The sequence below is a fragment of the Oryza brachyantha genome, chromosome 2 (assembly GCF_000231095.2).
Source record: "Oryza brachyantha chromosome 2, ObraRS2, whole genome shotgun sequence".
Classification (NCBI taxonomy): Eukaryota; Viridiplantae; Streptophyta; class Magnoliopsida; order Poales; family Poaceae; genus Oryza; species Oryza brachyantha.
The window spans coordinates 24,680,853-24,694,171 of NC_023164.2; the positions used below are offsets into that span (position 1 = coordinate 24,680,853).

The following is a 13,319-nucleotide window of genomic DNA, read 5'->3' on the forward strand; positions in this document are numbered from 1 at the left end:
AAGTAGAGTGGGACTTCGAACCCAGATCGGTTAGCCCACCAACTTGTGGAGTTTGTCAAAAGACCTCTAGGTGTTTCTCATCGAAATAACTATAACAAAGTAAAAATTTTGCTTTGCAAAAATTAAATGATGGAATTTTATATAAAACAGTTTTGCAAGAAATTTATCATTTAGTTGCTTGGTAAATGTGTGACCACGAAAATCCAGAATCTATAATTGGATTTTAGAGGTATCTTAGAGCCAAGGTTCATCATGTTCATTTCAGAGTTCGTCTTCACGTATAAAAAATTCATAAAAAGCACTATTACTATTCCATGATCTTATATATAAAAAAAATGTGAATATATTTCAATGAAAAGTACATCCTAAGTCCTCTATCGTCAAGAATAGGAAGTTTTGCGATCAAAACCACGGCTATAAGTTGTTTTGGAGCAACCATGCAAGACGTGCATGCTTTCTTCTATTTTAATCTATTGGTTCATTTGTTATCTTCTAAAGTTGATACCAGTAAAAAAGCTACTACTCTACTACGCGTTACTACTTTTCTAGCTAGAGGCTAGGTTTTCGAGCTAGCTGTTAGTTTAACACATATCACTATCCTCCTCACGGGGAGCCGATATAAAAAATCATAAAAAGCATATTATAAAATGAGTAAATTTCACTGAGGCCTTTATTAGTTTCTAATTTTTTTCCAAAAACATCACATCAAATCTTTAGACACCTAAATAAAACATTAAACATAGATAAACCAAAAAACTAATTGTATAGTTACGGAAGAAATCTTGAGACAAATCTTTTGAGCCTAATTAGTCCATGATTAGCTATAAGTGATACAGTAACCAATATGTGCTAATGACGAATTAATTATGCTCAAAAAATTCGTCTCGCGGTTTTCAAGCTAACCGTGAAATTCGTTTTTTCATTCGAGTCCGAAAACATCTTCCGACATTTGGTTAAACATTTGACGTGACACTTCTCCCAAAAATTTTTTCAATCTAAACGGCGCCTGAATTACAGATACTTTGATTGATCAAGCTGTTGCAGATCTACATATTTAATTATGTATATTATAAAAATGCCTCTAAACTATAAGGTCTATTTTTTTATAACTACTCCTTCCGTTTTATACTGTTTGCTTAGATTTATTTTTATTAATAGATATTTTTATATATGTCTAGATTTATAAGTGTCTATATGAATCTAGAAAAAGTTAAAAGACACTTGCTTTGTGAAACAGATGTAGTACATCAAAAAATATTCGTTTTATGATGCGAGATGTTATACTATAGTTTTGTGATAAATTAGATGGTAAATAATAGTTAAATTAAAATTTGATCATATACAGTTTTATGATAGTTTGATCAAAGTATTTATAGTTTTGCGAAATTTAATCTTATAAAAATTATATTACCTCTGTCCTAGAAGCCTAGAAGGTAAGTGATTCTAGGTTTGAATGCAGACAAGTGCTTGTCTAAATTTATTCGTAGAATTTATTACCCTCTAGGACGGAGGGAGTATAATTTCACTCTGTTAGCCTAAAAAGTAACATAACGTTTACTCTGTTAGCCTAAGAAGTAGAGAATAATGTTAATTAGAAAAAAAAATACAGAGATCTACGCTGTCCATTGTGGTTGGTTAATGATATTGATCGATTTGTACATATGAAATATAGATATTTGTAGAAAGGAAAAGGTCTACTTCACCTCTGAACTATCAAAATTGATCTGCTTAACCCCTAATGTATGAAGCTGGATATGCTACCCCTAAAGTACAAAAACTAGATCAAATAGCCCTCCGAAGCAGTTTTATAGGTGGTTTTGCTATGGAGATACCGATGTGGTAGTACTATTGCTTACATGGCATAAAGATTGACCCATTAATACCAGGTTGAACCAAATGTTTCTTTTCACTCATTGATCAACAATCGTAAAATTACATATTATCATTAATGTTTATTATTCTCAAGTCAATTCATTTATGGAAAAAAAAATACTGAACTAGCTACCACCATATCACTGCCCACTCTATACTCACATGGCCAAAACCCCCACCATGTCATCATGTACTCAGCAAAACTACCTATAAAATCACTCTGGGGGTATTCGAACTGGTTGCGTACTTCAGGGGATGGAATATCCATTTTTATATATTAGAGAGTTAAGTAGACTAACCTTATAGTTCAGGGGTGAAGTAGATTTTTTTCTCAACAGAAACAAAAGGAAAAGGTGTAGCAAATACAACTAGGGAGTGTATAGATTTTGGGCCCCGGAAATTTTAAAGATTTCGATCACTTCTCTGACCCATGAATGACAGTTCTATGGTCCTTATTCATCACTTGTATATTACTTATTTAACACAGTCCCTTTTTTAGATAAAAAAGTTGAAAAACAAATCATTATAATATAAAATTTATAAATTATACGAAATAACCTTATAACTCATATTTTTTTACTTACCTAAAAGAGAAAAAAATTTCGTATTTAGCTAAATATAAAGGAAAATTGTAGGTAAAATGAACAAAATAGCACATTACATGGCGCATTTTAGGCTTAACAACGGGTAATTATATGCGAGCCGAAATCAACAAATTCTAAAGCGCCTAATTAGCAAATATATGCAATTATATTATACTTCTAATTAAACCTTGATCTGGTTTTGCGTAGATTGTGTGAATTTTGGTTAGCTTTATAGTAGCACAAGTTTTGAACACATCTTGTGAGTTGTGACCACAAATTGATAAGTAGGCCGACATAGGCAATTACCATGCTATACAACTAGATAAGCAATCCTGCATAGGGGCGGATCCAGCGTAGATGCTGGAGGGGCTCAAGCCCCTCTATCCGCTGGATCCCTATGGAAAATAAGAGGGATGAAGAGAGAAAAATAAAGAATATATGAAGAGTAGGAGGCTAAAGGAGAAAAAAAAGACAATTAGACTTCTCTAATTTGATGATTTAGATCCGTCCCTGATCATGCAGTCATACAGTCCAAGATGTCGGTCTACTCATCTTGAAATGATATGTATCCTTTCGAGATAGACAACCATTAGGCGCGTGCGTCTGTTAAAGTTATAGAAAACTCGTAGGTTGTTGCGTATTTATCTGAACTGGAAGAGAACGAGATATATATCTGTGTGCATGGTGGTCTGTCATTAGTTCTCTGGAAAGAAACAAGACCGCATCTCTTTGTTTATTTTTATATTATTTGATAAATTTAAATTTTTAACCTTAAATTTAAAATTGATTTTGAGGTTTTCTCACACAAATTTATTTTTCTAGTCTTAGCTTCACTAAAATAGATAAATAGAATATTTATTTATAAATTATTTTTTGTTTGTAAATATACTTTTTAACCTTTTTCATGAGAAAAACTAACAATTACCCTAAAGAACGTTGTGGCCCTGTGATAGATAGCTAATCCATCACAGTATCACACTCTGTCAGAGCCCCTGTCATTTGGAGCTAGAATGATCTGAGATTTCCCTCGGACAACTTCCCTATCTAGCAGTAAGAGTAAGTCTAACCTCAGAACAAATATTCAAGACGACAGATATTTCGGACGATAAAGAAATGATAGGAAGAACAGAGTTGTTAACTGCGACCACACACAGATTATTGTGGCGTACGTGCATCATTCTCGATTAAAGGGCGGGAACGCCCATATCTGCAGTCGCGTCGACCCATCGATCGATTGCGCGCTACAGATTGGATTAATCACGCATCCTCCTCCACCTCCACCACCACCACCGCCGAGAAAAAAAAAAGAAAGGAGATGATCGAAACAGCTAGAAGCTGAAGCAGAAAGAACCAAAACTCAAACAGTGATTAGTACACCAGCAACAGCAACAGCAACAATCTAACGAGCAAATCCCGTCATGATCTGCATGCCGATCCCCACCACCGCCTCGCGCCTCTCGTGGGGCAGCAGCTGCAGCACGCACACGCGCTATTCCTCGATCGGTCGATCCCCATCCCTCTCCCCACTTGGCCGGATCAATTCCTCCACATTCCACGGCCACCCCCACTCGATCGATATGTCCGCCGCCGGTGGGCGCCACCACACCGGCCGGGTCGTCGCCGACGATGACGACCCCTGCAGTGCACCCTCCTTGTCTGTAGCTAATGCATCGTCTTCTAAATAAAGATTTTTTTATTTATTTCTAAATAATTTTATTTTAAGTAACTATTGTATCAGAGTTTACGAAAGCAGAAAATTATGGTAGATAAATAGGAAACAATTACATTGAGATTTAACACAACGAGAAATATTATAGTTTTGCATTGATTTTCTTTCTAGTGTTTTTTCTCGATTTTTTAAAAGATTTTTATATAGAAGTTTATCATCTCATCTATCCAAAGTAGATTTTAAATTTTATATTAATTAACTTTATTATCTATATATTTAAATAGCTATAAATATTATATATTTTTTTCACCTTCCATCAGTCAAAATAACGTAGCCATATATGATTGATGGAAAATGCTACAGTTAGCTGACGCGTCGCGGTGCAGCACGGTGCAGTGACACCTGAACCCTGATATTCCTGGAGGCCCGCGTGTCAGCGACACGGGAAGCCGGGAGGACACGACACCATGACAATGCCGGCGCGCGGCTAGCTTCTTCCGTAGCAAAGGACGTACGTACGCCACTGGCCACTAGCCCACTACTCCTCGGCCGCACGGGCCGCGTCCTATAAAAGAGACCACGCGTGGCTGGGGACAACCACGCCTCAATTTGAGATCGATCGATCGATCAGCGGCAGCTCGTGGAGTGTGAGGTAGCTGTAGCTTTGGTTGCACGGCGATCGAGGTATAGCGCAACGGCGGCGAGGTTGCCGTCGCGGTTGGCGAGGAGGAAGAGGAGAGGACGGCGTCTGTGTTGGTGGCTGGTGCTGCCATGCTGCAGGGGGAGGAGAAGAAGGGCGGGAAGGTGAAGAAGGGGTGGCTGGCGGTGCGGGTCGGGGTGGAGGGCGGCGGCGACGAGGGAGCTGGCGGGTTCCGGCGGTTCGTCATCCCGATCGCCTACCTCTACCACCCGCTGTTCCAGCGCCTGCTGGAGGCGGCGCGGGACGCCTACGGCTACGACGCGGCGGGCCCGCTCCGGCTGCCGTGCTCCGTCGACGAGTTCCTCCGCCTCCGCTCGCTGGTGGAGCGGGAGACGCAGGCGGCCGGCGGCGGCGGGGGGTCGTCGTCGTCGTCGCCGCACCGCGTCCACGCCAGTGGCGGGTCGCAGCACCACCACTACTCCTTCTCCCCGTGCACCCGCGCCAAAGTTAGCTCCTGATCGAGCTCCTGGCTTTCGTGCGCGCGCGCATGGTGAGTCGGCGGCTGCGAGAAGAGCGCGCGGGCGGAGTCGATCTGCCGGCGAGGACGCCCCGCGTGTATAGTTGATTAGCAGAGGCAGTACTACACGAGAGGAGAGACAGGAGCTAGCTAGCTGATAGCTGATTAGTCCGGGTTTTCTCATGATTTTGGTCTTGGTTCCGCTTACTTTCTTCTTCTTTCTTTGATCGATCTTTGTGTAGATAGAATTGACAGATCGGTCGATGTATAATTATCAGTTGAACTCACAGTTTCACAGTACACAGTTCTTCTCTTCACCGGCGTATCTAGCATCATAGCTTGATTTGTCTGTGTGCTTCTTGCTAAGCTAGACGAATCGACGGGTAGGTGATTTGATCAAGCATGAACTGTATTAGGATTCAGATATTATGAGCTCGAAGTCGAGGTGGTTTGGTTACCGCTGCTACCTGCCGGCGTTGCGGCGGCGGGAAGAGGCCGGGCTCCTCGTGGAAGACGCCGTTGACTGCGGGTCAGCGGGTGCGCCCGCCTGTCTGCGAGAGTAGTTGAGAGGTGGAGGGATATTTACACACGAAACCCTGCTTTATGTCGATTTGTCATTTGCATCCCCGAGAATTGGGTCGCTACCAAGATGGCAGCGATCAGATTTGGATCCCTCTTCACCGTCCGATCAAAATTTGCGGTCCAGATGGGTCAGTTTTGGCGGGTGGTGGGACGTTTCCCATTCGAGATTTCGGATCGGTACCAAACGGTTGCCGTCCATTTGGGTCACCCATCGTCGTCCGATTATCATTTGACGGTCGATATAAATCCTATTAGCAAAGGGGATGACCATTTTTTTTTGTATAGAACCCTCCCTTTGTTCGTATTAATGTATTACTAGAGTAGCAAATACCCATACTTTGCAACGGTATATCAAATGTTTCATAGATTCTTTGAGAAATGTAAACTTATATTCTATAGATGAAATAATATATTAATAATATGTAGAAAGATTATTTTTTAACACTAAAAGATATAAAAGATATAAAGCGGTTGTTAAAGACAACAAGATAAGATAGATGCCAGGGTGACATAGATTATCCGTGATCCGCTCTTCTGTCGAGGACGCTGGCCTCGGACGCCGGCGAGGCCGGCAGATTGCCACCTCCTCCAGGTTTAACGGCGCCGGAGCTCCGGCGAGCTAGCTCGAGCTCCTGGAACAAAACGAACGGTTTGCTTCTGTCTTCTGCAACATAATTTGAGTTAGTTTGCATGGAATTAAGCGCTTCTAAGCCAGATGAAACACGCATCAATCAAGCCATCAGTTCCCTTTTGTTTTCCAGGCTCTTAAAATCCTGATGCTTGATTAATGTATCGAGACAAAAAAAAAGTAGTAATCTTTTGACTGTCGATGGGTTCAATTAAGGGCAAGTATGATCTCTCACCAGGGTTAATTTTTTTTTTGTGGTTTTGTTTGGTGCTGCGTTTCTTTCCTCTGGACGATTCATGTCGTGTCCATCAGGAATCACTGAATCAGGATTGGTTCAGCGTCGAGGCAATTGCGAAGAGGTGACAGCACTCATCCAGCCTGATCTTCAGTGCATCTTGTCTCTCTCTTTTTCCTCTTCCTTTCTTTTCCTTCTTTTCTTTGCACTACATCAAATCAAATTAACTGTCATCAAAATGCCCACTACTTTTATTTTTTAAGGCGAATTTGTAGGTGATATATACTGATGCCAAAGCCTAGGCAGGCTGAATAGACCTCAGACCTCACCATATTATGGCAAAAACAGATTTAACCCAAAAGGGCCTTTTCAATAGTGCATCAGTTTTCTCCTTCTTACACCGCGTTCGTCCCCTCTTATAAGATAACCCTTCGCTTTTCGTGTGCATGTTTCTCGAACTGCTAAACGGTATATTTTTTATAAAAAGTTTCTATAGAAAAGTTATTTTTAAAAATCATATTAATTTATTTTATATTTTTAATGATTAATAATTAATTACTTATGTACTTATTTTTACCCACCCCGATACTGAACACGGTCTTAGGCTCTTAGCTTCCTAGGTCACTGGGCACATCGCCAAACCTACACCCTGCCCACCCAACAGCCACAAAAACAGTACGGTGTTCTTGAGTTATGAAGTCAACAAGATACAACTTTATTGGCAACTTTATGACAGGCTTACTTGTACCATGTGTGTACATCCGAATTATAATTCTATACGCTACTTTTTGTCAAAATTTGACATTTTTTAGCTGAAAATTAACACGGTATGATTATATACATTTTATATAGTCATTATTTCTGTGACAGGAGGGAATACAATCAAGTAATCCTTGCAAGTCAGTGGATGCAAGTCATAAACGCCACCGAGACTTTTGTTTTTAAGATGTAAAGCTTGAAGTCAATTGGACTTGTATAGTAGGATCCTATATCATGATCTGGTGGAACAATGGGAAATATCATAATAGAAATGTAGAGTGGGCACTTATCTTTGAGCAATAACCAGCAGTCACTATGCAAGTTGATTTTAACGAACTACAGTTTCTGGGAAAAAAGTAGAAAGTTAACACAATATGTCTAATGTATATTGAGCTGAATTAGAAAGCTTACATTACATGTATCCATTAGCCCAAGGAAGAAACAAGCTAGACAACTGATAAACAGTTGCTATTTGATAAGTACATTCTTCAAGTTGCCCCTTGCCCAATATCAACTTTTCTGCTCTCCATTAGCACATTTCCAGCATATTCTCGGTGCATAACTACGAGGATCTGAAGTTTTATTATATCATATATAAAACGGATATTTCATTTTCAACTTTTTTTGATCTATTGTTATAGATTCAATAAATTTAACTGCCCGGAATCTTCAGCAATCACAAAATTGAACTGTTTTTTCCCCTAAAATGATCGTTTATTAAAGAACGATCACTGTGAACGAACTGGATCCACTATCTGTAACTATTCTGTATTGAAGACATTGTCAACTTGTACTAGTTGCCGTACTAATCCAGCTGCAAGGCTAGCAGAGGCGCGTGATCTCACTCCAATTGTGCAGTCGATCTGCTTTGTTCAGCGTAAACAAAGATCAGATCAGATATACTACTAGCGTAAAAATCAACCAAAGTGCAGTTCAGCTCACTCGATGCATGCATGAGTGGTCTCCAGTTAATCATTTTTTAACTTCAACTATCATCCCTACAGAAGTCAGAACTAATCCTCAGCTCGCTCATTTGTTCTGTCAGTTGCCTTTTGCACTTTAACCTGAGCATGTCTTAGCTTTTAATTAGAAGATAATGGCAGCAATTAATCTTGCTGCCACTAGATTGTTCTGATCCAGGTTCCAGATAGCGATCTTCACGAAGCAAATGCAGGGTAAAGCAAAGGGCAGGAATGACAACATAAGCAGCTTGTTTATTAGGATGTGCTGCCCAAGTGGAGATTGGAATTTCGGAGCCCAGCCAGCGTAACGAGTTGCCATTGGATGCCTCGTCTTATTCTCGCAATCGAAAATTAATTTAGTATACTTTTCCAAATGGGATTTTCACAAATATTTTAGTACCAACCTATCAACAGAAAATTAATTTAGTACCATGAGCCCAAAAAAGAATGAATTGAATCGCTCTAAAGATTGGTCCTGACTGTCAAGGGAAGCTAGTAAAGCTCGGCGGGATTGTCTGCAGTAGGTGCAGCTGGTATGTGGGCCATGCATCCCATAGGCCCACATGTCAGTCTCTGTTACTGCACAGCAGTACTGTAGAGTACTGTAGAGGATCCATATCCAATAAAACTAGTTTTTAGTTACAGCGACAATGAGAAATAACCATAAAGGATGATCCTATAACTCTCATGTTTCTGACATCTGCGTCAGGAGCAGTGTCTCATATGCTACATATCTCTGAAAAGAAGTCCATATATCTTCTCTCAGAATCCCTCAGTGAGACAAATATGCAGTATACTTCTTGTTAATTGATCAGTCGAGCACGTAATTACTACTTTTCGATCGTTCTCTCTTTCAACCAAAAGGGAGGAGACGAGGAGTACGGAAGTGCAGGTTAGCACAAGTCATGGTTGTACAGCACAGGGTGTGCTACTTCAGCTGCAACAGGCCATCAGGTTAGATAGATTTGTCCAAGAGGCCAGTCAAACGGCTAGACGTTGTTAGGCACATATCGGCAAATAAACAATAAACAACAATAGATTAATCATAAAAGATACGAGATCTAACATAAAAAACCTCCTAAAATATAAAAGAAAAAACCACGGACGCTAGACAGTAAATATCTTTACTATGTCGGATGAGTTTACAACGTAAAACGATGGCTTACAAGAACTCCGACGAAGTTAGTCTTTATACGAGTGCAAATGAATTTGGAAGATGTCGCCGTATCAAACCAGCTATATGCCTGTATATATAGGTTTGGAAATTTGGATTAGACGTCGCCGGCCGTCCCCGGCCGTCGCCCGTCCGCCGCCGGCGGCCATTGGAAGTCCGTACGTCCGTATCGGAGGTGATGTTGGCAGCTGAACAATTAAATTCTTTGGAATTTGGTTTGAGATTTTGAAAAGCTTCGTGAACGAGTCCTCTTCCTGAACTTCTCTTCTGGTGAGATTGGACTTGCTGAATCTCCATCCATCGTCGGTAGAGCAAAATCTTACGATAAGACTTTGTGTTTTATATTGTCCCATCAGTAGGAGTGCCATTAAATGGTCCTGACAGTACTGTTCAAGGACTGAAAAATGAACTCTGAAAATATAAAAGATTGTGCACACCAATTGTCTGATTTTGCTTTATGAGTTGACAGTACTGTTCAAGGACTGAATAATGTCACCAAAGTGAAATGGCTGATGACTTTTATATGGTAATTTTGAATACTGTTTTCTCCTGAAATGATGTCAGGGAATATGATGAGAAGTACAACAGCTGAAATAGAGCTGATTATGTTAACTACGGTTGTTAAATGGAATGCGATACAGTATTAAATAAATATGTTATTATCTTATTCCGTATTATAAACATATATTAAACATATCTCATGGTACTAGTACCTCGTGATAAAAAAAAAAAGATATGAGTAAAGTTTTGTCCTATCTAGATTTATCCATCGGTCAGTCAATATGTTTAATATATGTGTCTGTTGACGTCAAAATGTGAACATTGAGGCGTCACACACGAAGGCATGAGAGTCAATCTTAGATAGCTCCAGTGCAGGACCTAAATTCTTATAATGATGCGCGGGCGTGCCAATCAGTTTGATCCTGCAACTGACAAGATAAACAATAAAACAAGCCGATCGGCTATCGAGCCGATAGATAATAAAATATCTAGCCGATCGGATGTTGATGCTGTAACGGTTAGCCGATAGGATGAACGATCGGCCGTAAAAAACATGGATCGACTAGAAACACCACTAGAAATAGACTTGAAATAAATATTAGACCAACGTAATTCGCCAAGTTACTTATTAATCTTAATCGATCGGACAAGCCCCTATAACCAGGTCGAGCTAGACGTACAGAGATTGGACTTAACCAATACAGTATCCAGTCAAGCACGATATGATTATAGGAAACATGAAGATCGATAAGGCTAATAAATAAACCGACGAATTACTTGAAATAAACAATGAATCATGTATTACAATCGGCTAAAACCAATTTACATGTAATTCTCATAAGCCGATGCAACATAAATAACTATCGATCTAAATCAATCAAGCCGATTGGTATAGAAATAATGCAGTAAAACAATCGGCTACTCTATTGATGTGAATATGATAAGCATGCAGATCGGCACAAATCATCAGCTATAGATGGCGGACAAACAACCAAGATCTATAAAATACCTAGCCTAGATTGCTAAGAATAATCATAGAAGATCGAACCCAACCGAGACAGTTCAAGATTAAACCTAGCAATGTTAGGATAGATACTAAACAGATCTAGATTACTATCAAGCCAATGAGCCGATGACTAGTAACTTATTGGCTGGTACTCCGATAAAACAATGAACAAAATACATCGATCTGATATAAACCATCTGACAAACGCAATCTACTAGATCGGACCGAACCGAGACAGTACTAGATTAAATATGTCAAGTAGCAAATATTAAACCCACGTAGATCGCTCAAAGTGGTCGATCAGATCAACTCAAAACACGAAAGTGATTTAAGTTAAAACTGATACGATAACTAGCAATCGCGCAACTAGATTAGATGATCAGACCGAACCGAGACAGTTCTAATCTAGTTGAACGATTACCGTGGCCCGGCGGAACAATGCAGCCCCGCGTTAGGTGCCAAGTTCTGCCGGAGTTGAAATCTCGAAAGAGGGTGGCGATATGTCGAAGATAATTGATATAATTGATGTGTAGATGAAAAACAATGACCCCGGACATACATATTTATACCCTCGGGTTAAGGCTAGACCGTGTTGGACACGACATACAACTCCTAATAGATAAAAAGAAATAACAAATTCCTAGATAGATTCTCTCTAACACACAAGTCCTGATTGGACTCCAACTCCCTTAGAGATAAAATAAAAATCATAACTAACTCTAATTAATAGATAAATTTGCACCGCCAAGCCCTGGGTCTTCACGATTCCTTCTCGAATTCAGCTTCTTGTGGATAAGATTTTCTATCGGCGATTACACCTTTTCTTATCCGAATCCAATACGGAAATTACTAAATTTTGGTGTTAACAGTGTCCAGTCCAGGTTCATTAGTATGAACATCTTGCAAGGTAAAATGGAGATAATATTTGGTAGGTAAATAAGAATATTATGCTGGTCTGAAAATAAATGGTAAGCTAATACATAAGCTACCAGGCACAGTTTGTGTATGTTTGTAGTGTGTAGTGATCAATTTCCTCCCTGTAAATCACAGGTTCAATATAATAAAAAAAAAACTTATTCTCATGTGAGATAATCCAAGTAACTAGTGAACAAAAACTGATCCTGCAGTCCGTACCATCATAGGTTTGGTTAGTCAAAAGGAAAATGGGAAAAGCACTGCTCACCATGATTAAAGAAGATAAGTTGCTAGTTTGCTCCATTACCGAAAGTGGATAAACACCACGTGAGATTGACATCTTAAGGCGATAGAAGCACTTGGTAAAGCGTGCGTATCACTCTTGACTGTATTTACACGGAGCAAGTGAAGGGAGCTACTGTACCAGATTATGGCAGCAGCATTATATTCTTCAGAAAGCCTGGCGCCGTTGGATATTCCTGCATTTCTTGGATTTTTATTCTGATTTCTGGCGCCGATCGATCCTTCTCGGGGCCATTTCCTCTTCTTTTCTCCATTGGACGAGCTATCCATTGTCCTTTCGGCACATGAGCAGACACTTGTTGCAACCTGCATAGATGCTTCTGAAAGGCGAGAGGTTATCTGTAGCTGAGCATCTGAGTTCAGAGATGAGCAATGGCATTTCACTTCTGCCTGATACAGCGATAGTATGGTGCTACTAGGTTGGTTGGGATGTGAGATATGCATCATCGTGTGGACTGACTTTACTTTGGTTTGGTCAGGGAATTCAGCATTGGAAATGTGCACAACTGCAGATCAAATAGTGTGGTGCGTTAGGCAAGAAGTTACATGAAAAAAAATGAGCTCAGCTGAAAGCCTGAAAGTACCACAGTGGGGACGGAAAGGTACCAAAGATGAGGCCAAAGTCTAAATAGAATAAAAAGCAAAGCAGACCATGAAAGCGAGCATCACATAGCCCAAAATTACTTTGTAGACGACAGATTAGCAACGAGACCTGATTCCAAGCAGTTAAAAAAATCACACACTGGTGAGTTTCTTTTTCAACGCCGGCAGAGAAGGGGTCCAATAAAAGGAGCATGTCCGTTGGCTCCTCGGCAAAGAATACGATCAATCTTGAGGAGAATTGACAGTCGTCAGAGAGAAGTGCAAACGCATACCTGAAAATCTCACCGATGATGCAAAGGCTGCAAAGTAATGCAAAGATATATATTCAGAGATGAGATCGAGTACGAAGACAGCTGGGAGAGATCAGGC

At 40.1% G+C, this 13,319-nt stretch overlaps 1 protein-coding gene across 1 annotated transcript; it reads left to right on the forward strand.

Annotated features, from left to right (window-relative positions):
• Positions 1 to 4,721: 4,721 nt before the first annotated feature.
• LOC102715461 (auxin-responsive protein SAUR32-like) lies at positions 4,722 to 5,599 on the forward strand. The gene has a single exon (XM_040521209.1). The coding sequence runs from the start codon at positions 4,897 to 4,899 to the stop codon at positions 5,281 to 5,283; it is 387 nt and encodes a 128-aa protein (XP_040377143.1). The 5' UTR covers positions 4,722 to 4,896; the 3' UTR covers positions 5,284 to 5,599.
• The last annotated feature ends 7,720 nt before the right edge of the window (positions 5,600 to 13,319 follow it).